This window comes from Chiloscyllium punctatum, chromosome 46 (genome assembly GCF_047496795.1).
Source record: "Chiloscyllium punctatum isolate Juve2018m chromosome 46, sChiPun1.3, whole genome shotgun sequence".
Taxonomy (NCBI): domain Eukaryota; kingdom Metazoa; phylum Chordata; class Chondrichthyes; order Orectolobiformes; family Hemiscylliidae; genus Chiloscyllium; species Chiloscyllium punctatum.
Genome location: NC_092784.1, coordinates 45,367,623 through 45,393,156, shown reverse-complemented (window position 1 = coordinate 45,393,156; position 25,534 = coordinate 45,367,623). Strand labels below are relative to the sequence as shown.

The following is a 25,534-nucleotide window of genomic DNA, read 5'->3' as shown; positions in this document are numbered from 1 at the left end:
AGATCCCACACACAGTCACTGACCAGAGACAGATCCCACACACAGTCACTGACCAGACAGATCCCACACACAGTCACTGACCAGACTGATCCCACACACAGTCACTGACCAGAGGCTGATCCCACACAGTCACTGACCAGAGACTGATCCCACACACAGTCACTGACCAGACTGATCCCACACACAGTCACTGACCAGAGACTGATCCCACACACAGTCACTGACCAGATAGATCCCACACACAGTCACTGACCAGATAGATCCCACACAGTCACTGACCAGAGACAGATCCCACACACAGTAACTTACCAGACTGATCCCACACACAGTTACTGACCAGAGACTGATCCCACACACAGTCACTGACCAGAGACTGATCCCACACACAGGCACTGACCAGAGAGAGATCCCACACACCGTCACTGACCAGAGACTGATCCCACACACAGTCACTGACCAGAGACTGATCCCACACACAGTCACTGACCAGAGAGAGATCCCACGCACAGTCACTGACCAGACAGATTCTACACACAGTCACTGATCAGATAGAGATCCCACACACAGTCACTGACCAGACTGATCCCACACACAGTCACTGACCAGAGAGAGATCCCACACACAGTCACTGACCAGACTGATCCCACACACAGTCACTGACCAGAGAGAGATCCCACACACAGTCACTGACCAGAGAGAGATCCCACACACAGTCACTGACCAGATAGATCCCACACACAGTCACTGACCAGAGAGATATCCCACACACAGTCACTGACCAGAGACTGATCCCACACACAGTCACTGACCAGAGACAGATCCCACACACAGTCACTGACCAGACTGATCCCACACACAGTCACTGACCAGAGAGATATCCCACACACAGTCACTGACCAGAGACTGATCCCACACACAGTCACTGACCAGATAGATCCCACACACAGTCACTGACCAGAGAGAGATCCCACACACAGTAACTGACCAGACTGATCCCACACACAGTTACTGACCAGAGAGAGATCCCACACACAGTCACTGACCAGAGAGAGATCCCACACACAGTAACTGACCAGACTGATCCCACACACAGTTACTGACCAGAGAGAGATCCCACACACAGTCACTGACCAGAGACTGATCCCACACACAGTCACTGACCAGAGACTGATCCCACACACAGGCACTGACCAGAGAGAGATCCCACACACCGTCACTGACCAGAGACTGATCCCACACACAATCACTGACCAGAGACTGATCCCACACACAGTCACTGACCAGAGAGAGATCCCACACACAGTCACTGACCAGACAGATCCCACACACAGTCACTGACCAGAGACTGATCCCACACACAGTCACTGACCAGACAGATTCTACACACAGTCACTGATCAGATAGAGATCCCACACACAGTCACTGACCAGACTGATCCCACACACAGTCACTGACCAGAGAGAGATCCCACACACAGTCACTGACCAGACTGATTCTACACACAGTCACTGACCAGATAGAGATCCCACACACAGTCACTGACCAGACTGATCCCACACACAGTCACTGACCAGAGACAGATCCCACAGAGTAACTTACCAAACAGATTGCGCACAGGGGACCCACAAAGCTCCATCGAAACCCTTTTTCCATCGACAGCCAACAGCTGCGGGGGTTGTGGGTGGGGGTAGGGGTGGGAAGCGAGACAAATGCCTGTTAGTTAAGGAAAGACATCAGAACGGCCTGTTGACTCTAACATCCCTGCTCCCTTCCCCACTGTACCTTACCATCCCCTTCCAGAACTAACCCAGAGAGGGGGAACCAGTTTAAAAACAGAAAGGTTAGATTTGGAAATAGAGGCCTTACACCACTTTGAGGCCTACGACACGAGGTGAGCAATGTATGTCTCAGTTTGAGCGTGGCATGTTTTCCCCTTCTGCAGGAGTTAGCAATTCCCTGAGGACTGGGTCATAGATTCCAACAGTGAGGGAGCAGGCTATTCGGCCCATTGAGTCTGCAGTGACCCTCTGCAGACCATCCCACCCAGACGCAGACCTGCACATCTGTAAACACTATAGGACAATTTAACATGGCCAATCCACCCTAACCTGCACATCCCTGAACACAATGGGCAATTTAGCATGGCCAATTCACCCTAACCTGCACATCCCTGAACACAATGGGCAATTTAGCACGGCTAATACACCTAACCTTTGGACTGTGGGAGTAAACTGGAATAACTTTGAGTAGGTGTTCTGCAAGAAACTGCCCTTTGTCTTTGTAAAACCTAAAGGTTTGTTGCCAGTTATTTTTAGATCAGCTCAGAAGAGTGTGTTTGGGGGGGGGTGGCGGAGGGTGGAAAGGTAAACGAGGTGTACAAGTTTGCAGTACTTGTGGGCAAACCTGATCACCATGATCTCACAATCAAAACCTTTCATGATTATTAAAGAAATGTCTATTAACTCTCTGGAAAGTGGCGTGCATTTGGCAATCACATTTCCACTTGAAATTCCGACTGTGCGGGCGTGGACACGTGTAGCCAAGGTCTAGGTCAGGAAAGGAGAAAAAGATGTTGACTTACTATTCTCTGGTACCGTACCCTCTTGGGTTAGTTGCTGCTGAGATAATGACGATCAGAGCCGGGATGCCATAGGCGATTGGCTGAGTGTATTTCCCTCGGAGACTCTGGACCCAGAAGACCTTGACCACCATCAGGTAAAGCTGGACGCCTTCCAGAAGCATCCACAGAAAACACGCCAGGAAGAGGTAATGAAGGATTCCAGCAATGGCCGCGCACACAGCCTGGGGACAAACAGAATCATTCAAGCAGTTGCTTTACCCAATGGACAAGAGGCTTGGGGCTCCATTTTGAGTCCTTTAGAGTTGGAGGCCTCAAGATGGAGTCTGGTAACCTCGGTGACCATATTCGAGGGTGACGCCATTTTGAAAGGGGGGGGCCGACTCCCCAGGAGGGGGTGTGAAGATCTCAAACCCAATAAATGCTTCACCTCCATGACTCACCACTCTCATGGCTGTGGGTACTACTGCCGGAACATTCCGAGCACTGTGCGGCACCTGGTGGCAAAGCAGGGAAACGTGCCTGGCTGAGAGCCACATGCTCAAAGGTGAGATAAGAAGTCCACGCTAACTTGTCTCTGACTGAGGACTGTGGTGGTGGGGTCAGGGGTCACCATGAAGAAGGATTGGGTAACTGTGAATTGGTGCAGTGAGCAGACCTTGGCACCGCACCTCAGACTGGTCTTGGAGGGAGTACAATGCAGATTTACAAGAATGATACCTGGAATTCAGGGGTTATGACGAGACATTATACATATGAGGCCTGTTTCCTCTAGAATTTAGATGGTTAGAGGGCAATCTGATTGAAGTCTTCAAGATATTAACAGGAAGAGATAGGGGAGGTAAAGATAAACAATTTCCACTGGCTGGGGATTCTCAAACTAGGGGCATAGCCTGAGAGTTAGGACCAGACCGTTCAGGAGAGATGTTAGGAAGCACTTCGACGCACATAGGATGGGAGAACTTTGGTAATCTCTTTCAGTGGATGCAGTTGCTAATTTTTAAACCTGAGATAAATGATTGTTTTGTTAAACAAAGGTAGTGAGGGATAGGGGCCAAAAGCACATTGTATGAATCTAGGCCGCAGATCAGTCATGACCCCATTGGATGGTAGAACAGGCCCGAGGGGCTGAATGGCCTACTCCTGTTCCCATGTTCCCGTGTAACAATCCAGTTCCCACTGGAAGGACCTTCAATGCACCATGGGATACAGCGGTAACTGTGGGGATACAATGTTGAGGTGGATAATCAGCCATGATTGAGAATGGCAGAATAGATTTGATGGCCTGAATGGCCTCCTCCTGTGCTGATTTTACCCCTTCTAGAGGGTGGGCTAGCCTGACATTCAGCTGGATCTGACCAATGAACATCCTATACTGCTTCCTGCTCCGATTCAGGGAGAGTCTGAGTCATGTACCAGGGAACACACTGAGGAAACGATCCGGGAGAAGATTGATAGAAGATGTCCCCTGGGTGACTGTGTGTAGAGGATGTAGAGGGGATTGGGGAGTGGAAACTTTTCTCTAGAGCTTGTTAGACCACGCACAAGGACTCAACAATTTCCAACCTATGTCACTTGAGGACATAGGTTAGGCCACTTGGGGAGATTCACTTCTGGTTTCCCTGGTATAGGAAAGTTGTTGTGAAATTTGAAAGGGTTCAGAAAAGATTGACAAGAATGTTGCCAAGGTTGGAGTTATAGGGAGAGGCTGTTTTCATCGAATCCCCACAGTGTGGAAACAGGCCATTTTGGCCCAATAAGTCCACACCAACTCTCTGAAGAAGAACCCAGCCAGCCCCATTCCCCTACCCTATTACTCTACATTTACCCCTGACTAACCTGAACACTATGGGCAATTTATCAAGGCCAATTCACCTAGCCTGCACATCTTTGGACTGTGGGAGGAAACCGGAGCACCCGGAGGAAACCCACACAGACACGGGGAGAACGTGCAAACTCCACACAGACAGTCACCTGAGGCTGGAATCGAACCTGGGACCCTGGTGCTGTGAGCCACCGTCCCACCCATGGAGTGTCAGAGACTAAGTGGTGACCTGATAGAGGTTTATAAAATCATGAGGAGCATAGATAGGGTGAATACTCAATATCTTTTTCTCAGGGTATGGGAGTCCAAAACTAGAGGGCATAGGATTAGGGTGAGAGGGGAAAGATATAAAAGGGACCTAAGGGGCAACTTTTCCACACAGAGGGTGGTACGTGTATGGAATGAGCTGCCAGAGGAAGTGGTGGAGGCTGGTACAATTACAACATTTAAGCTCAGTGCCGTTCTTACACTGATCCTCTCCTCCAAAGAGTAACTCTTCACACGCATAAAGGATATTGTGAAACTTTGAAAGGGTTCAGAAAAGATTTGCAAGGATGTTGCCAGGGTTGGAGGGTTTGAGCTATAGGGAGAGGCTGAACAGGCTGGGGCTGTTTTCCCTGGAGCGTCGGAGGCTGAGGGGTGACCTTATAGAGGTTTACAAAATTATGAGGGGCATGGATAGGATGAATAGGCAAAGTCTTTTCCCTGGAGTCGGGGAGTCCAGAACTAGAGGGCATAGGTTTAGGGTGAGAGGAGAAAGATATAAAAGAGATCTAAGGGGCAACTTTTTCATACAGAGGGTGGTGCGTGGATGGAATGAGCTGCCAGAGCTTGAACAGGTACAGTGGAGTTTAGAATCACCACAGTGTGGAAGCAGGTCATTCAACCCCTGCAGTCCATAACAACCCTCCACAGAGCATCCTACTCAGACACAGCCTCCACCAACCCCCCCCATCCTATCATTATAACCCTGCATTCTCCATGGCTAATGCACCTAGCCTGCACGCTATGGGTAATTTAGCATGGCCAACCCACCTAACCTGCACAACTTTGAACTGTGGGAGGAAACCAGAGCCCACCCACACAGACACAGAGAGAGTATGCCAACCCCACACAGGTAGTCACCTGATGGTGAAATCGAAATCAGGACCCTGGCGCTGTGAGGCAGCAGTGCTAACCCCTGAACCACCTGAAATCTGATGAGGTGTGAGCTTATTGAAGCTCATAAGATCCTGAGGGGGACTGGACAGGGTGGTTGCTGAGAGGATGTTTGTCCTTGGAAGAGAGACTCGAGTCACCGTTTAAGAGTAAGAGGTCTCATTTTTAAGAAGGCGACAAGGAGAATTTTTTCCTCCTTTTTTTTCACAACAGGTGGCGATAGTGGGGGAGAATATGTTGGCTCCTCAAGGCACTTTCCAGCAGAGGGCAGTGTCTTTGGCAATCTGAGTCAAGTGGAGATTTCCCTCAACCCCTTTGGTGAAGGGCAATTTGTCATCCTTACCTAGCTTGGCCTACCCAACATTCCCTACACTGTCCAAGGGCAATCAGAGACAAATATTGATCTGGCCACTGATGCCCACACCCCATGAAAGAACAAAGGACAATTGGACAGCGCCCAATCATTTGACCACATTTGCATTCTGTTCTGGGGACCGCTACCTGATTAAATTGGAGGTGTAATGGACAGCGAAGAAAGTTACCTCAGAGTGCAATGAGACCTTGATCAGATGGGCCAATGGGCCAACAAATGGCAGGTAGAATGTAGTTTAGATAAACATGGGTATTGCATTTTGGAAAGACCAATCAGGGCAGGACTTACTTAATGGTAAGGTCCTGGGGAGTGTTGCCGAACAACGAGATCTCGGAGTGCAGGTTCATAGCTCCTTGAAAGTGGGGTCGCAGGTAGATAGGATAGTGAAGAAGGTGTTTGGTATGCTTTCCTTTATTGGTCAGAGTATTGAGTATGGGAGTTAGGAGGTCATATTGCGGCTGTACAGGACACTGGTGAGGCCAGGTTTGGAATACCTGTTGAATTTTGCTCTCCCTGCTATCGGAAGGATGTTGTGAAACTTGTAAAGACTTGAGAAAAGATTTACAAGGATGTTGCCAGGGTTGAAGGATTTGAGCTACAGGGAGAGGCTGAACAGGCTGGGGCTGTTTTCCCTGAAGCATCAGACACTGAAGGGTGACCTTATATAAGTTTATAAAAATCGTGAGGGGCGTGGGTAGGTGAGTAGCCAAGAATTTTTTCCCCAGGACAGGGGAGTCCAAAACTGGAGGACATAGGTTTAAAGTGAGAGGGGAAAGATTTAAAAAGGACCGGGGGGTAACTTTTTCACACAGAGGGTGGTGCGTGCATGGAATGAGCTGCCAGATGAAGTGGTGGAGGCTGGTACAATTACAGCATTTAACTTTCTGTCTTCTGCAAAGACCGTTCCCTCCGCGACTACCTGGTCAGGTCCAAGCCCCCAAACAACCCACCCTCCAATCCTGGCACTTTCCCCTGCCACCGCAGGAACTGTAAAACCTGTGCCCACACCTCCTCCCTTACCTCTATCCAAAGCCCTAAAGGAGCCTTCCACATCCATCAAAGTTTTACTTGCACATCCACCAATATCATTTATTGTATCCGTTGCTCCCGATGCGGTCTCCTCTACATTGGGGAGACTGACGCCTCCTAGCAGAGCGCTTTAGGGAACATCTCCGGGACACCCGCACCAATCAACCACACCGCCCCGTGGCCCAACATTTCAACTCCCCCTCCCACTCTGCCGAGGACATGGAGGTCCTGGGCCTCCTTCACCGCCGCTCCCTCACCACCAGCCACCTGGAGGAAGAACGCCTCATCTTCCGCCTCGGAACACTTCAACCCCAGGGCATCAATGTGGACTTCAACAGTTTCCTCATTTCCCCTTCCCCCACATCACCCTAGTTCTAAACTTCCAGCTTAGTAACTGTCCCCTTGACTTGTCCGGACTTGTCCTACCTGCCTATCTCCTTTTCCACCTATCCACTCCACCCTCTCCTCCTTGACCTATCACCTTAATCCCCTCCCCCACTCACCCATTGTACTCTATGCTACTTTCTCCCCACCCCCACCCTCCTCTAGCTTATCTCTCCATGCTTCAGGCTCACTGCCTTTATTCCTGATGAAGGGCTTTTGCCCGAAACGTCGATTTCGAAGCTCCTTGGATGCTGCCTGAACTGCTGTGCTCTTCCAGCAGCACTAATCCAGAATACAGCATTTAAAAGGCATCTGGATGAGTATATGAATATAAAGGGTTTAGAGGGATATGGGCCAGGTGCTGGCAAATGGGACTAGATTAATTTAGGATATCTGGTCAGCATGGACGAGTTGGACTGAAGGGTCTGTTTCTGTCCTGTATGATTCCACGGCTCAAAGTTTAGATTGCTGAGGTAGCAGGTGATAATGATGCAAACTTGAGAGTGACCTTAAATAAAAATGGAAAATGTTGGAGAAACTCAGCAGGTCTGCAAACAGAGAGAAATAGAGTCAACGTTTCCACTCCTGTGTGAAGGGCTCCTGTGTGATTTTCCTGCTCCTCGGATGCTGCCTGAACTGCTGTGCTTTTCCAGCACCACTCTCCCAATTAGGTTAGGCACTTACTTATTGAGGTTTAGAAGAATGAGTGACAACTTAACTGTCAAACAAAATATTCTTCGGGGACTTGTAGGGTGAGGGCGGAGAGGTTGTTTCTCCTTGTGGGACAGTCTGGGATCAGAGTGCAAAATAAGGGTCACACGTTTCAGAGCGGGATGAGGAGGAATTCCCTCCCTCAGAGGGGAGTGAATCTGTGGCTTCCTTTGCCACAGAGAGCTGGGGAGTTAAGTACATTCAAGGCTGAGACAGAGAAACCTTTAATCAGTCGGGGGGTCGAGGGTTCTAGGAATAAAAGTGACGTTGAGGATTATCACGTCGGCCAAGATCTCATTGAATGGCTCGATGGGCTGAATGGTCTCCAGCTAGTGGAGGTGAGGAGAAATGGCCTGACTGTCAGGGAACTTTGGAAGACACTACCCCAGAAGGTTGGCTATGTTTAAGACTGGGGCAGACTGATTTCTGGTCTTACGGTGGGAGCAAGGAGATGGAGGGAGCTGGAGGGAATGCTCAAGGCCAGGCATGATGACAGAGCGGTCTCTGTGGTCTGCTCTGGGTTTCTGACACCTCTGTCACTCACAGTGCACTGTACTCCTTCCCTTACCTTGTTGGTAGTTGCTGAGATCCCAATGAGGAAGAGCAGTTGAGCCACAAACAGACACAGGCACAGGTGGGTGTGGATGGTGGTGCGCGTGCTGTGGATCGCTCGGCACATCGTGAAGGTGACGATAGCGATGGCGAGGCACACCAGTGAGGTAATGATCCCGAGGTAGGTGATGGTGGTTAGAGCAGGACCCTACAGAGGGAAAGAGTGACCGGTCGTTAGACAGACTGACTCTGAGCTCGATGTTTTAACAAAGATGGTGGATTTAGCAGGCAGTCAGTTGTGAAACTGCTGGTCTCCAAGAAACAACTCCATGCTGATCCTCCCTCTCTCTGACATCTCCCCTGTAAGACTCTGTGTTGGATTTTTCCATTTTTTTAACCAAGGGATGTTTAAGACCATAAGACATAGGAGCGGAAGTAAGGCCATTCGGCCCATCGAGTCCACTCTGCCATTCGATCATGGCTGCTGGGCACTTCAACGTCACTTACCTGTATTCTCCCCGTAGCCCTTAATTCCCCGAGACAACAAGAATCTATCAATCTCTGCCTTGAAGACATTTAGCGTCCCCTCCACTGCACTCTGTGGCAATGAATTCCACAGGCCCACCACTCTCTGGCTGAAGAAATGTCTCCGCATTTCTGTCCTGAATTTACCCCTTCTAATTCTAAGGCTGTATCCACGAGTCCTAGTCTCCTCACCTAACGGAAACAATTTCCTAGCATCCACCCTTTCCAAGCCATGTATTATCTTGTACGTCTCTATTAAGTCTCCCCTTAATCTTCTAAACTCCAATGAATACAATCCCAAGATCCACAGCCGTTCCTCATATGTTAGACCTATGGGGATTGTTGCAAGCATTTGGAACAGCATCATTAAGTTGGGTTTTCAGATAGGTTCCGTTATTCCATATTCTGTTTTTCTTTGTTTGTGTTGCATTTGGTAATCTTGTAAATAAACTCTGATTTGTTTAAGACTGAGTGGTTGGAGCAGCTGCATCACCCCTGGAATATCCACTCTACACCTGCTTAAAACAACCAGCCCAGTCAGGGTCCAGGTACATCCCTGAAATGTTTTGAGGGGGTTCTGGCCTGGTTCGTAACACCCAACATTAACAACATCTCAAATAAAAGCAAAAAAACTGCAGGGGCTGGAAATCTGCAACAAACATAGCGTGTGCTGGAGAAACTCATCAGCTCTGGCACCATTTCTGGAGGGAGATACAGAGTTAGCGTTTCAAGTCCAATATGACTCTTTTTCAAAACTGTTCTTCAAAAGGATCAAAACATTAATTCTATTTCTCTCTCTACAGATGCTGCCAGACCTGCTGAATCCTCCATTATGCACTGAACTTGGTTTGTTAACAGCATCTCCCTCTTCAGGTGAGAATCTGATAGCGAATCCAGTTACTATTGGAATACAGGGAACATCCAAAAAAGCAATTTTAAGCCCACACCTCCTGAGCAACTGAGTCGTTTGGAATCGATTCTCGCTCCACATTCCAATCCAATTACCCAGATGTCAGTTCTGTTCAATATATCTGCTTTTGGCCACAACATTAAAAATAGCCTGGGATGGAAGTGGTGAAGAGAGCTGCTATTGTCAGCTACTAACCCCTGATCTGGTTTATACTCATCTTCAGAATTTGCACAAACCCCTACCTCCACCTTGTAGAGAGCGACCAGCACGGCAAAACTGCTGAAGTGGGTGCAGCGACAGACAGTGTGCGACAGAGTCGATGACAATTTGAAACAGCCACTGGTGGACCAGGCATTGATGTGGGTGTTCCAGTACACACAGACAGTGTAATCATCGACATCATCGACATCATCGACATCATCGACCTGTGAACAGACAGCGTTCAGATAACACGACCACAGAACGGGACAGAATAGAACATATAGAACACAAACTGAATTACACCACACACCCTTCTCTGTTAAATCACACACCTCGAACTCTAACTCTCTCATGTACCTCAGGTGCCTTATTGGAACAGTCTCTGATATACCCCACAACCCTCACAGTAAAACTCACTGATAAACCCCACACCCCTCACTGTAACATTCTCTGACATACCCACACCCCTCACTGCAACAAACTCTGATATACCCCATACCCCTCACAGTAAAACTCACTGATAAACCCCACACCCCTCACTGTAACATTCTCTGATATACCCCACACCCCTCACTGCAACAAACTCTGATATACCCCATACCTCTCACAGTAACACTCTCTGATATACCCCACACCTCTCACTGTAACACTCTCTGATATACCCCGCACCCCTCACTGTAACACTCTCTGATATACCCCACACCCCTCACTGTAACACTCTCTGATATAACCCACACCCCTCACTGTAACACTCTCTGATATACCCCACACCCCTCACTGTGACACTCTCTGATATGCCCCACACCCCTCACTGTAACACTCTCTGATATAACACACACCCCTCACTGTAACACTCTGTGATATAACCCACACCCCTCACTGTAACACTCTCTGATATCCCCACACCCCTCACTGTAACACTCTCTGATATACCCCACACCCCTCACTGTAACACTCTCTGATATACCCCACACCCCTCACTGTAACACTCTCTGATATACCCCACACCCCTCACTGTAACACTCTCTGATATACCCCACACCCCTCACTGTAACACTCTCTGATATACCCCACACCCCTCACTGTAACACTCTCTGATATACCCCACACCTCTCACTGTAACACTCTCTGATATAACACACACCCCTCACTGTAACACTCTCTGATATACCCCACACCCCTCACTGTAACACTCTCTGATATAACACACACCCCTCACTGTAACACTCTCTGATAAATCCTGTGTTGGTCTCTTGCTGTATATGATAACTGACTTCCCATTTATGGGGCTGTTTGATAATTGTATACTATTTCATTATATACAAACACCCTATTTGGTGTTGGAATACTAAAGTAATTTTGCCACTTTCTTGAAGTGTTTCGGTGAAAAAAGTTTTCAGAGAGTCTTTTTGGAAGGTTAATCTAACCCTTTACATGTCCAAGAGTAAGTGACTGTGCTCCCCCCCTGCAGTGGGGTTTAGGGCAGGTGAAAGGTGCATTGCAAGGCATTAGCCATCCTTGACTTTGGCTCGACAAAATCTATAGCTTGAAAGCTTTCAGGGCAGTTTTAGAGGTAACACGACTGTGATCTGAATGAAATATAGTTTTTCTCCCACTTTTAGAACAGGATAGTTCAGGCAAAACCCAGATCCCTTCATCTGAAAGCAGCTTGTGATACTTCCAGTTGAGGAATGATCATTCAAATTTTGCAGCCCTTTATGAAGCTAAGAAAGTCTAAGCTCTCAATATGGACTAATGTGAGAAAACTCGCTGTAATAACTCAAGTTGCCCAATTGAAAAGAAACATTGTTTATTGTCAAACACAAAAATAGTGTCACTACTTGCGTATAGGTAGGCTGGTCCCAGTCTGGGACAGACAGTTCTGTACAGCCACCCTGGATCTGCTTTACAAAGGGCTCAGGTGTTGAGTTCTTGCTTATGAATGGAATTGCCTGTTACCAAGAGAACTCATATGCAACAAACTCTACCAGGAGATTAATTTAATGATTCCCCTTGGGCCTTGTAGGAGTTGTTATTAAGAACAGTACAGCACAGGAACAGACCATTCAACCCTCCAAGCCTGCGCTGGCACATCTTCCCCTTCCATACTAAAATAAACTCTTTGCATCTCACAGATCAGAACTGGGGAGTTGCTGTTGAGTCAAACATAATGATTTAATGCAGAAGCATTATACCCCTGGATTTGAATCACTCTAAAGTGATGCATCGGGGACTTTGTGGTTAAAATTTTTCAAACTATGTTTAAGTAGTTTGGTTTGTTGTTTTAAAATTTTCTGTGATGAACATGTATCTTGCAATTACGAAAACCTGCAGCCTTGCGTTCTGTTGGATGACTGTCTTAGAGTCATAGACTCATAGAGCTGTACAGCACGGAAACAGACCCCCTCGGTCCCACTCGTCCATGCCGACCAGATATCCCAACCTAATCTAGTCTCATTTGCCAGCGCCCTGTCCATATCCCTCCAAACCCTTCCTACTCATATACCCAGCCAGATGCCTTTGAAATACTGTAATTGTACCAGCCTCCACCACTTCCTCTGGCAGCTCATTCCATATGCGCACCACCCTCTGCGTGAAAACGTTGCCCATTAAGTCCTATTTAAATATTTCCCCTCTTACCTTAAACCTATGCCCTTTAGTTTTGGACTCTCCCACCCTGGGGAATAGACCTTGTCTATTTATCTTGCCAATTCCCCTCATGATTTTATAAAATCGAAAAGTGTGGTGCTGGAAAAGCACAGCAGGTCAGGCAGCATCACAGGAGCAGGAGAATCGATGTTACAGGCAAAGCCCTTCGTCAGGAATGATAAAGGGCTTATGCCCAAAACGTCGATTCTCCTGCTCCTCAGATGCTGCCTGACCGGCTGTGTTTTTTTTTCCAGCACCACACTTTTCAACTCTGACCTCCAGCATTTGCAGTAAACACTTTCTCCCTGGTTTTATGCGCCTCTATAAGGTCACCCCTCAGCCTCTGATGCTCCAGGGAAAACAGCCCCAGCCTGTTCAGCCTCTCCCTGTAGCGCAAACTCTCTACTCCAAGCAACATGCTTCTCTGAACCGTTCCAAGTTTCACAACGTCCTTCCTGTAGCAGGGAGACCAGAACTGCACACAGTATTCCAAACGCCTTGTTTAATATATATCCTGCCAGATTTCGGTGGTGGCTCAATGGTTAGCACTCACAGCGCTGGGGACATGATTTCGATTCCATCCTCGGGTGACTGTCTGTGTGGAGTTTGCACATTCGCCCCGTGTCTGTGTGGGTTTCCTCCCACTGTCCAAAGATGTGCAGGTTAGGTGAATTGTCCATGCTAAATTGCCCATAGTGTTTAGGGATGTGTGCGTTAGGTGCATTAGTCAGGAGTAAATAGGGTGGGGGAATGGATGTAGGTTGGTGTGGACATGTTGGGCCAAATGGTCTGTTTCCACACTGGAGAGATTCTGTGATATTTCATCCTGGGATCTAATTTGTCCTGCAGCATTATGGATGGGCCAAATGGCCTCCTCTTGCCTCCGTACCTTATGGATATTACATGAGAGTGTGCTTTAACTGAGTTAGTTAACTGGGTTCTGATGAACAGTCACACTGGATTTGAAACACTCACCCTCCCCCTGTGTCTCTGCACAGAAACTGCCTAACTTGTTAAATTTCTCCGGCATTATCATTGCAATGGAAGTGAAGGCTCCCCGAATTTTACCAACCTTTTTGTTCTTGATGGTGAAAGTGGTGTTTTGTTGGGTTTGCTTGGAGCTGGTAACCGTGGCGATTAGCACCTTCGAGTACAGCTGCAAATATTCAGTCCCGTACTTTTTACTGTTCATTTCCAAACCGCTGTCTCCCATGAGTATTTCCATTTTGCTGCAAGTGATGAAGGAAACAGCTGCAAATTCTGTCAGGGGAAGAGGTTCATGGTGTTACTGTCGGCATACAACTTGCCATTGTTTTACTGGGTGGGGTTGGGGGCGGTAGGTATGTGCTGTCTCAGACCTTCTTACAAGTTGCAGTGTTTCTTTATGAAGTGTCTTCTTGGCTCAGTTCACAGCATTCTCCCCTACCTGATTCCAAAGGGTTGTGGGTTTAGATTAGATTAGATTACTTCCAGTGTGAAAACAGGCCCTTCGGCCCAACAAGTCCACACCGCCCCGCCGAAGCGTAACCCACCCATACCCCTACATCTACATCTACCCCTTACCTAACACTACGGACAATTTAACATGGCCAATTCACCTGACCTGCACATCTTTGGACTGTGGGAGGAAACCGGAGCACCCGGAGGAAACCCACGCAGACACGGGGAGAATGTGCAAACTCCACACAGTCAGTCGCCTGAGGCGGGAATTGAACCCAGGTCTCTGGCGCTGTGAGGCAGCAGTGCTAACCACTGTGCCACCGTGCCGCCCACCGTGGGGTTCTAAGTCCCACTTGCGAAATGAGCCCAAAAAACAAGGGCTAACCCTCAGCAAGGGAGTTCTTCACAAAACTGACATCTACTCTCAAAGTTTCTGCCCCTACGGTCTGGAGGGCAGCTATGGTGAAGCAGTGAATGCAGGCCTGGCTAGCTTTTCATAAATTAACAAAACCATTGAAAGACCTTCACGTTTCCTCGGTGTTTGAGAGTCACGTTCAGAAGCCACGTGACGACAGATTGTAGTCCAACAGGTTTATTTGAAACCACAAACATTCAAAGTGCTGCTCCTTGGTCAGCCGAAGGTCACTCTGAAAGCTTATGGTTTCAAATACACAGACACCTTAGAGATTGGTGAGACTGAAGGGGTTTGTAGAGAAAGGGAGGGATGTGTTAGGGCTGCCCCCATGATTGAGCCGTGCAAAATGGCCGATGGCAGCCCATGGCTAATACAGCAGAACATGGCCGACAGTAAAATATTAGGACTATAGCAACTCTATAGCTGAAGCTGCATAATGCATAAGTAATGTCATTTCTTTTTCAAAGTCAGCTGCAGTTCTTTACACACTGGACACAGGTAAGAATATTTCACACTAATCTCTCTTGAATTATTTAATCAATCTGCTACAACCATAACAGCAGGTTTTCATTAAGATTCTTCAGATAATCATAGATATAGGTTCTGAAGTAGTTACAAATCCACATATATATTTAAAAGATCACTAAAAGATTCAAACCACTTTCAGTTAGTAAAAGTGTCCCCTGTATCACTGCAGAGAGGAACAAATACTGAGATTATCAGACATTGGAATGTGCTGTGGAACTTCAAGAGTTATAACTTCTGAGTTTATTTTTCGAGGAGAGGAAAGATCTTACCGTGACTGTATTTTTTCCAGTGAAACTCCATCTCATTCCCATCATCTGATAAGGTCATGGCTCCGTCAATGGTCTGAAGAATCTGAATTTGGACATCTGAAATCCGATAACAGATGACAGTGTTTATCCTTCTCCTTTTCCACCCACTGGCTTAGCCCGGAACGTGGGACTGATTTGAGGTTGACAGGATGAGGCATGCTGAGGGTGGGGGGAGGGGGGGTTGGACAGAGAGAGTGTGAGAGTACTTCTCTGTCCTGCCTGGCTCCCATCTCCTCAAATTCAGGAAGGGTGATTGGCAGCACTCGTAGGGCCAATGGGTGGGTTTGTCCGTGGCCAATACAGAGTCTGGACCTGCACCCCAAAGGGGCAATGTGTGATGATACTGCTCCTTTAAAAAGGCTATGTTGTCCTTGTTTATTTTCGAGAGGGGTTGTAAAGGCAGAGGGACCGATATGTCAGAACTGGCTATGTTAGTATTGGCTAACAGACAACAATCAGGGAGAAGTGCTTTTAAGTCACTTGTATAATGGAAAGGGGGTGACCAGTTCTCCCAGAACAGTTTATTTCTAGCTTGGTTTAGTTTTCACTGGAGACCTGGAGGAACAGCTGCTGGAGTGAAAAGCAGTTCCATTCAGCAAGTGATCCCTGGCTGATTCTCTCTGCCACCCCTCTGTCCTGTAAGAACCTGTGTTTGAATTTACATTTGTTTTTGCCAAGGGATGTGTTTAAGGGAAATCGGAGCAGCTCTTTGTTAAGTTAGATTGCGTTATTCTAACTTCTGTTTTCCTTTGCTTGTGTTTCATTCGGTACCGTGTAAATAAATTCCGTTTTGTTTAAAACTAAGTGGTTGGGCCAGCTGCATCACTCCTGAAATATCCACTCTACACCTACTTAAAACAACCAGCAAAGGTAGGGTCTGGGTTACTTCCATGAGGGGATCAGGCCCGGTCCATAATAAACAGCATTGACAGTGAGCCAGTTGCCACTGCCACTTTAAATCCTACCCCCACCCACTCAGTCTTTGCTTTTAATTAAACTCGCGGTAACCTCGAGATTAGTCAGAGTGGAAACATGCGAACGATGCCAAACCACGGAACCGGCTGCTGCCGGTGGCTCTGGTCCCAGAGCTTTGTTGGCAGAATGACAGAATTGTCACAGTGTAGAATGAGGCCGTTTGTTCCATCCTGCTCTCACTGGTTCTATCCCCTAACGCCAATCTCTTGACTTTTCCCCTTAACCCCGCACATTATTTCTGCCCAAATAAGCATCCAGTCCCCCGTTGTAGACGATAAAGGAACAACGATAGGCCCTCAGTTATAGACCATTGAGATCCAATAGGAAGGCGACCATTTTTGAATGCAGTATTCCAAAAGAGGAGAAGTTTATGTTGAGAAAAGATCTCCAGACTGAGTCTTTGTCGAACACTTTGTCTTGCATTTCAATGGTACACACTTTGATACCAGTTAATCCATGGTTTCCCAGCCTCTAAATAGCTATTCCTTTACAAACCTCAAATCTCAAAATCTCAATTGCCCACAATCAATCAAATCTAACCCTAATCAATCTGAATTGAACTTGACTCTGACTAGTTCCGCCCACACTGTGCTATTTATACCCAGATGAGGAGTTGCTCATAGACTTTATTGCTTGAGGGTCCTAAAGAATGAGTGAAGACCCGTTCCTCTCACCAGGAGCCGTGAAAGGCAATAGCTTGGTTTCCTATATACTGTCAGTGGGCTGAGAAGGAATTCATTCCAGGACCTTCTCATCTATGCTCCTCCACTTACTCACCACAAGCGAGAAGCTTACCCATGTTATTTGTTGTCAGGTTGTAGTCAGTGGTGTTCAACTGTATCGCGGTCAACATGACAGTGCTCTCGAGCGAGCTGAGGAGTCGCGTCACGGTCTTGAGTCTCTGATTGCTGTTCATGTCGAACCATTTGGACTCCCTGTGGCTCATGTTGCTAACAAACTCTGCGATGTCCTGCGGAGTGAGAAGGAGCTCCTGACAGACTTGGGAACTGCCTAGTGGCATTATCACTGCATTGTTAATCCAGAGACCCAAGTAATGCCCCAGGTTCAAATCCCGTCATGGCAGATGGTGGATTTGGAATTCAATAAGTATCTGGAATTGGGAATCTAATATTGACCATGAATCCATCGTCAATTGTTAGAAATCCCTATCTAGGTCACTAATGACATTTAGGGAAGGAAACTGCCATCCTTACCTGGTCTGGCCTACATGTGACTCCAGACCCACAGTAATGTGGTTGACTCTTAACTGCCCAATGGGCAATTAGGGATGGGCAATAAATGCTGGCCTAGTCAGTGCTGCTCTCATCTTGTGAATGAATTTTAAAAAAAATCAGGGGCAGATCATAGCCTTAAGGAATGAGACACCAGGACAACTTGGAGCCCAGGGGGATTTGGGTGGGGTTAGTTTCTGCCCTTTGGCAAGCCATGGGTAAGAGGGTCTATGCTTACGGCATTCAAGGGTTGGAGCACACTGGGTGGGGAGTCTCCAGTGACCAAGGCTGCTCCTTTGAGAAGAAGGCTGGTTCTGTCTCAGTCACCCATGAGGAAGATTGGGCAACAAGCCCCTGTCATCTCTCCAACAGTCATTGGTGCCTCAACAGGGAGAAATCCACGGGGAGCTGGAGAGGAAATGACAGAACCACAAGGAAGAGGGGAAATAAGGAGAGACTCTGCCCTTTGTAGGAGACAGAGGAAGCAGGGACACGGGAGGGGGAAGGAGCAAGGGAGGAAGGAGGACAGAGGAGGAAGGAGGGGATGGGGGAGGTTAAGGGTAGGGGCAGGTGGGAGGGGGAGGAGAGAGGGATGGGTAAAGGGGAGAGCAAGGGATGAAGGAGGGGCAGGTGGGAGGGGGAGGAGAAAGGGATGGGTAAAAGGGAGAGACGGGGACAAAAAAGGCATGGTAAAGGGGAGGGGGTGAAGGGATAATGAGGGGGAGGACGGAGGGATGGGTAAAGGGGAGAGGTAGAAAGAAGGGATGAGTGGAAGGGAAGGGATGGAGTGGGGGAGGGGGAAAAGAAAGGACAGGTGTGGGGAAGGGAGAAAGGCTGCCTGAGGATCTTTGGTGAATTTCTGCAATGCATCTTGAAAATGATACACTCTGCTGCTACTGAGCATCGGCGGTGGAGTGAGTGAACGCTGAAGGTGGTTGGGAAAGTGTCGTCTGAGGAACTTTGGTGTGTTGCAATCAAAGTGACCCTGTGAGCAATGAATGGATTTTCCAAATGCCAGTGAAACAAAGTACCTGAACATAAGATCTTAATAAAAGAAGGTAGCGAGGGAACTCACCGGCAGTGAAGTTTGACTCTTACTGTTGCTATGATTTTGACAATTCATATTGATACCAGAGGCGAATGTTAGGATGGAACAGTAGGGATTATTGGTTGTTTCTTCACTTTGATTGTCATCATCCTAAAATATAAAGAGAAACAATTTAAACATCAGTTTAAGAAACATGCGGAAAAGTTTCAGCGAAACTTCCTTTCTTTTCTAGTTTTCCCGAAATGAGGTTTAAAATTCATCAGAAGTCGAGAGGAAACCTTACACTCTCCTCAAAGGATCAAGGACAAGAGGGCACGGGTTTCATGGAATTTGCAGCGGGCGCAAATGTGGCTTGAGAAATGAACATTTTTACGCAGTGCGTGATTCAAATCTGCCCAGAGATGGTTTCATGTGAGGTGCTCAGTAAGACATCCTTTGTCAATGAGACGTAGTTGCTACGCTCAGTTGGAGAGCAAATGTGAGGGGCCGAATGGCCTCTTTCTGCCTCAGAGCGCTCTACAATTCTGTGGTACCTTCAGCAACTGTGGACGAGACAGCTTGGTTTCTCGTTCCCTGAGGCAAAGTACGAAACTCATTCAATCTTTCCCAATAATTACACAATCTCAGCCCTGCTGACTTTCTTCAAAACTTTTCCCTGACTTTCCCCAGTGAATCTTGACCCCGGTTGCTTAGGTAAGGAACTCTGTGTTTTTGTCGAAAGCAACAGATCAGAATTTTATCGTGACCACATGGAATCAAAATTTCTTTCACACAGTGAGCTTGGGACAGACAACTCTTTGGGATATTCCTCTGAGTATTTGCAAGGCTGAGATAGGTTAGATTCAGAAGGAAATGCTATGAAATTGAAGGCATGTATTATACCTTTAAGAGACAGAGAATGCTGTTCTGAACTTACAAGCACCTGTCTACATGACTGAATGGCAGTCCCAGAGTGTACTGGGAATTTGAAAATATGTAACATTTGGTTGTGAAATGGATACCTGAGCTTTGGTTGCTGTCGTGACAGCAATTCAAATTTAACCAATTAGTTTAAACTATGCCCAGGATACCAGAAGCCAATGGGATTTGAATTTTATTGTTTCGACATCTGAAAATCAGTCAAATTATAAGAATCTAATGTGTCATGGGGGGTTTATAAACCAGGTATTTTGAAAATTAGAGGGAGAGCCATAGAGAGAGAAACTGCTGGAAAGCTAATTGCTAATCTAGCATCTTGCCATCAAAGAAGTTAGAAATTAGTGGGCGGCATGGTAGCCCAGTGGTCAGCACTGCTACCTCACAGCGCCAGAGACCCGGGTTCAATTCTCCCCTTGGGCAACTGTCTGTGTGGAGTTTGCACATTCTCCCCGTATCCGTGTGGGTTTGCTCTGGTTTCCTCCCACAGTACAAAGATGTGCAGGTTAGGGTGGATTGGCCATACTAAATTGCCCGTAGTATTAGGTGAAGGGGTAAATGTAGGGGAATGGGTCTAGGTGGGTTGCTCTTTGGAGGGTCACTGTGGACTTGTTGGGCCGAAGGGCCTGTTTCCACACTGTAAGCGATCTAATCTAAGGTACCATTTCACATGAAACCTACTCACAATGAAAAGAAAGAAGACAACCAGGGAGATCAGCAGTGAGAAGAGTGCAAACACAGAAGAAGACTGAGATTAGTATAATTTTAATAAGTGTCTTATTGGAAGAGCATATTTTTACAGAGTTGGAGGAGTGAATAGCAAGTAGTGAAGAGAAAAAGGGGGTTTGGATTTGTGAATAGTTTTATTTTTGCTTAACATTCACTGTTAGAATTAGAAAAATGAATTGATTTTTTTCTTTAAATAGTCGAATTTGGGTGTTCTCCGTCGCAGACATTTTAAGATTAAAAGGTTGAGGTGAGCCTTTCTGGGTGTCTGGCTTATTTAACAGAGGGATTCAACTTAGCACTTCGCAGCTGAAGAAAGGATGGAAGGTCAAGTGGGAAACTAGAGAATGATGGGAAGGACAGCTATGACCATATGCAATGATGGGATAGGCTGGAGGGTGCCGAATGGCCTACGGTTACCCCTGTTTCTTCAATGTGCATGACCGACACAGAAGGGGAAAGGGATTTTCCAAGGTATCTCAAAGGCTAAAAGACTTCCGACAACGCTCATCCCCCATCATGAGCTTGGGAGAGACACGTACTTGGGGGAAGGTTGTTGCTTGAGGAAGGATTTTGGGGGGGGGGGGCGGTTCTGTTTAATTGTGCAGCTCTGAGAGAAGCGAACATGCCAAGTTCATTGATCAGGGGAACACCCCACGCCAAGGGGTGGAAGTGTGAGTTGGGTGGCTCGTCAGAATGGTGGAGTGCAGCTAGATCTCTTTGCTAGAGTTTGGGGCTCCCTTCGACGGTCTGTGATGAGGCATCCTGAGTAAAGTTCCACAAAGGTTAGATTAAATGAGGAAAAGATCTGGAATGGTGCCTGATGAACAAAAGTCCAGCTCACAGGACCACAGGTCAACACACAATGGCCATGGCGTGGTCAAAGTATCTTATACAGACACAGCCCATAGATTAAACCCAGGACCATCTAAAACTCCAATTCATAGCTTTCTAACTGAACAATCGCAGGAGCTATATACAGGAATTATGACTTTAAAATCATCCCTTTATAATGTCTGGTGTGTAAATTTAACTGCGTTTAAAAGAAAGCTGTGCTAAAAGAAATTGTCTCAACACATTCCCAACGAATCTTGTGTCTTACGTCCTGACTTTACCTGCTAACCCTTCTTAGGTGGGTCCCCTGAGTGTATCTGTCCTGTTCCCTGACCTGCTCTAACCTCGCTTCCCTCCCGATATTCTGGGTAGATTGTCATGCTCACAGCTTCCACCTGGTTTAGCCGGAGTGATTCGTGAACTGGCTGGGTAAGCGATTGATTGGAACACCCAGACCGCGCCTCTGAATGAGAAGAATCAAGTCCCACTCCAGAGCCCTGACCCCATGACCCAGACCCCTCTGCCACTGCACCACTGAGGGAGTGCTACATTATCGGAGCTGCTGACATGTGGATAGGAAGCTCTTACCTGGCTTCTCAGGTGGATTTAGAACATCTTGCACGACTATTTACAAGAAGAGGGGAAGTTACTCCAGTGTCATAGCCCATAGTTAGCCCTTAGTCAACACCATGAAAATGATGATCATGCAAGTTATGAAATATATCGCCATTCCTTCAGTGTCACTGGGTCAAACTCCTGGAGTTCCCTCCCTAAGGGCATTGTGGATCTACCTACAGCAGGTGGACTGCAGCGGTTCAAGAAGGCAGCTCACCCCCACCTTCTCAAGGGGCAACTAGGGATGGGCAATAAATGCTGGGCCCAGCCAGTGATGCCCACATCCCATAAGTGAATTGACTTGCTTCTCTCATTATATTTGTGGGCGGTGTATATGGACAAATTAAAGAGATGGTAGTGTGTTAGAAATAACATAACAACACAGAGTCCCAGGCTGATGCATCTGGCATTAGAATTCAATTAATTAGACATCTGAAACTGAAAGTTAGTCTCCGTAATGATGACCATGACAGCTCTTACTGATTAATACAAATCCAAGAAAAAAATACTCCTTCACTAATGTCCTTTGGGGAAGGAAATCTGCCACCCTTACAGATTTAGGGAAGCACGGTGGCTCAGTGGTTAGCACTGCTGCCTCACAGTGCCAGGGACCCAGGTTTGATTCCACCCTCGGGTGACTGTCTGTGTGGAGTTTGCACATTCTCCCCCGTGTCTGTATGGGTTTCCTCCGGGTGCTCCGGTTTCCTCCCACAGTCCACAGATGTGCAGGTTAGGGTGGATTGGCTGTGCTAAATTGTCCATAGCGATTAGGCTAGACAGGATTATGGGGTCGTTATGGGTAGGATGTTCTTTGGAGGGTTAGTGTAAACTCAATGGGCCAAATGGACTGCTTCCACACTGTGGGGAGTCTGTGATTTTATGACTGGTCTTTATTCAGTTACACAAACTGAATTTGGATGTAATGGGAGGCAATTGTTAGTCTTTTTTTTAACCTAGGCATCTTAGAACGGAGCATGATTGAAATCATAGAATCCTCACAAAGTAGATAGAGGCCATTTGGCCCTTTGAGTTTGCACTGATGCCCCTGAAGAGCAACCTACCCTAACCCTGTAACCCCATATTCCCCATGGCTAAACTATCTAACCTACACTGAGCACTATGGGTAATTTAGCATGGCCAATCCACCTGGCCTGCGCATCTTTGGACCAGTATGAGTTTTGAAGTAGCAATTGTTTGACAATATCTCTGCATAAGCATCATTCACAAAGAAGAGGGACAGACTCAGAGGTTATTGTCCTACAGTCAAATAGCTAATGCTCTATATGGGCATGATAAATAAATAGAAACAGAAACACGTAGAAAATAGGTGCAAGTGTAAGTCATTGAGCCTCTCCAGTAAGTATGATTAGGGTCAATTCTCCATCTCAATGCCATACTCCTGTGCTCTCCCTTTACCCAATAACACCTTTGACATCTTGAAATTTACCTATTTCTTGCTTCACCACACTCCGTAGCCTGTCCTCCACCGTATTACGTGGTACCAAATTCCAAAGGTACACAAACCTCTGAGTGAAGATATTGCTCTCCTCCTCAGAGCTAAACTGGTCTTGCCCCATCCCGAGACCATCCTGGGCTTTCCCAATCCCGGGAGAACATCATTCCAATATCAGGGCCAGCCCTCTCTGTGTTTTGCACAATTTCCTGAGGTCAAGTGGTTGTGATGCCAATGGAAGGCATCTACCGTCAAGGACAGAATAAAACAAGAAACAAATGGCGGTAGAATTGATTATAAATACACCACTGGCCTACCTGATCACACTCTTGATCTGAAGGGCAAGGTAGGCCTAAAACAAAACAGAAATCAACATGTGATGACCTGGGTTTTATTCCATTGGTTTCTCTGAAGCAACGAATGTAAATTGGAGAGGCGGTGGGCGTAGGGATGAAGTCAATAATTCATAAACCATGTGCTAGTGATCTCCAGATGTTTCAGGAGAATTTGGAATTCATGGTGACTCCGGGATGAGTCTTACATTGTTTTGGCTCAGTCCAGGAGGTGTGGGAGGGGTTTTCACTGAGAGGCTGAGCACGTTTTCTCACCGGGACTTACCAAAGGCCCCACGTTGATTACTGACCTCCATACTACTCCCACTCCTCCCCCATGGCATCACTCCAGCCTCTGTCTTACCATACACCATTCCTGGAATAATGCACCAGGTATCTGACACTTTTAAAAAGGCACCCGGGCATTCTGAAGGTGCAGGGTCCATTGGCAGATGGAATCTCAACATGTTGGAGAAGGGGAAGATGGCATTGCGATCCTCCGAGTGTATCGTAGAGGGGTCAGTGTAGCTGCGACAGGTTGACAGAGGCCGGATAACATAGAGAACGACACATGAGCCCACTTGACAAGAGCTCATGGTGTTGGAGGTGGCATGGATTGACGATTGGCTAACAAAATAGAAGACAGAGTTGGGATAAAGGGGGTGGCAGTGACCTATCAGTGGACTGTTAATGCAGAGACCTGGGTAATGTTCCGGGGACCTGGGTAGGAATCCTGCCACGGCAGATGGTGGAATTTGAATCCAATGGAAATCTGGAATTAAGAGTCTAATGGGACCACAAATCTGTTGTTGATTGTTGGAAAAGTCCATCTAGTTCATTAATGTACTTTTGGGATGGAAACTGCCCTAGCCTGGGTTACATGTGACTCCAGGCCCATAACAATGTCATTGACTTTTAACTGCCCTCTGGCCAACAAATATTGGCCTAGCCAGTGACACCCACATCCCAAGAATGCTTTTAAAAAATATTAAGGAATGTAACCTTTAGCCACAAGGTTCAGTGCTGGGATTATAAGTATTTACAATTTATATTAATGACTCAAATGATGGAAGTGAATATACAATAATCTCAAGGACAGAAAAGTAGGAAGGAAAACAAGTGGTGAAGATATAGACAGGGATATAGACAGGGATATAGACAGGGATATAGACAGGGATATAGACAGGGATATAGACAGTGATATAGACAGGGATGTAGACAGGGATATAGACAGGGATATAGACAGGGATATAGACAGGGATATAGACAGGGATATAGACAGGGATGTAGACAGGGATATAGACAGGGATATAGACAGGGATGTAGACAGGGATGTACACAGGGATATAGACAGGGATATAGACAGGGATATATACAGGGATATAGACAGGGATGTAGACAGGGATGTAGACAGGGATATAGACAGGGATATAGACAGGGATATAGACAGGGATGTAGACAGGGATATAGACAGGGATATAGACAGGGATATAGACAGGGATGTAGACAGGGATGTAGACAGGGATGTAGACAGGGATATAGACAGGGATATAGACAGGGATATAGACAGGGATATAGACAGGGATATAGACAGGGATGTAGACAGGGATGTAGACAGGGATATAGACAGGGATGTAGACAGGGATGTAGACAGGGATGTAGACAGGGATGTAGACAGGGATGTAGACAGGGATGTAGACAGGGATATAGACAGGGATATAGACAGGGATATAGACAGGGATATAGACAGGGATGTAGACAGGGATATAGACAGGGATATAGACAGGGATGTAGACAGGGATGTAGACAGGGATGTAG

General features: G+C 47.0%; 1 protein-coding gene across 2 annotated transcripts in view; it reads right to left on the bottom strand.

Annotated features, from left to right (window-relative positions):
• Positions 1-25,534, bottom strand: part of LOC140467991 (adhesion G protein-coupled receptor E3-like) — a 91,785-nt gene that overhangs the window by 16,147 nt on the left and 50,104 nt on the right. For both annotated transcript variants that reach the window (XM_072564114.1, XM_072564115.1), the window contains 9 exons: positions 23,702-23,736; positions 18,869-18,991; positions 17,357-17,531; positions 15,548-15,643; positions 13,968-14,155; positions 10,288-10,470; positions 8,627-8,818; positions 2,582-2,802; positions 1,600-1,666 (listed from right to left, as the gene is read on the bottom strand). In XM_072564114.1, coding sequence (XP_072420215.1) covers positions 1,600-1,666; positions 2,582-2,802; positions 8,627-8,818; positions 10,288-10,470; positions 13,968-14,155; positions 15,548-15,643; positions 17,357-17,531; positions 18,869-18,991; positions 23,702-23,736 — 1,280 coding nt within the window. The remainder of the gene's footprint in view (positions 1-1,599; positions 1,667-2,581; positions 2,803-8,626; positions 8,819-10,287; positions 10,471-13,967; positions 14,156-15,547; positions 15,644-17,356; positions 17,532-18,868; positions 18,992-23,701; positions 23,737-25,534) is intronic.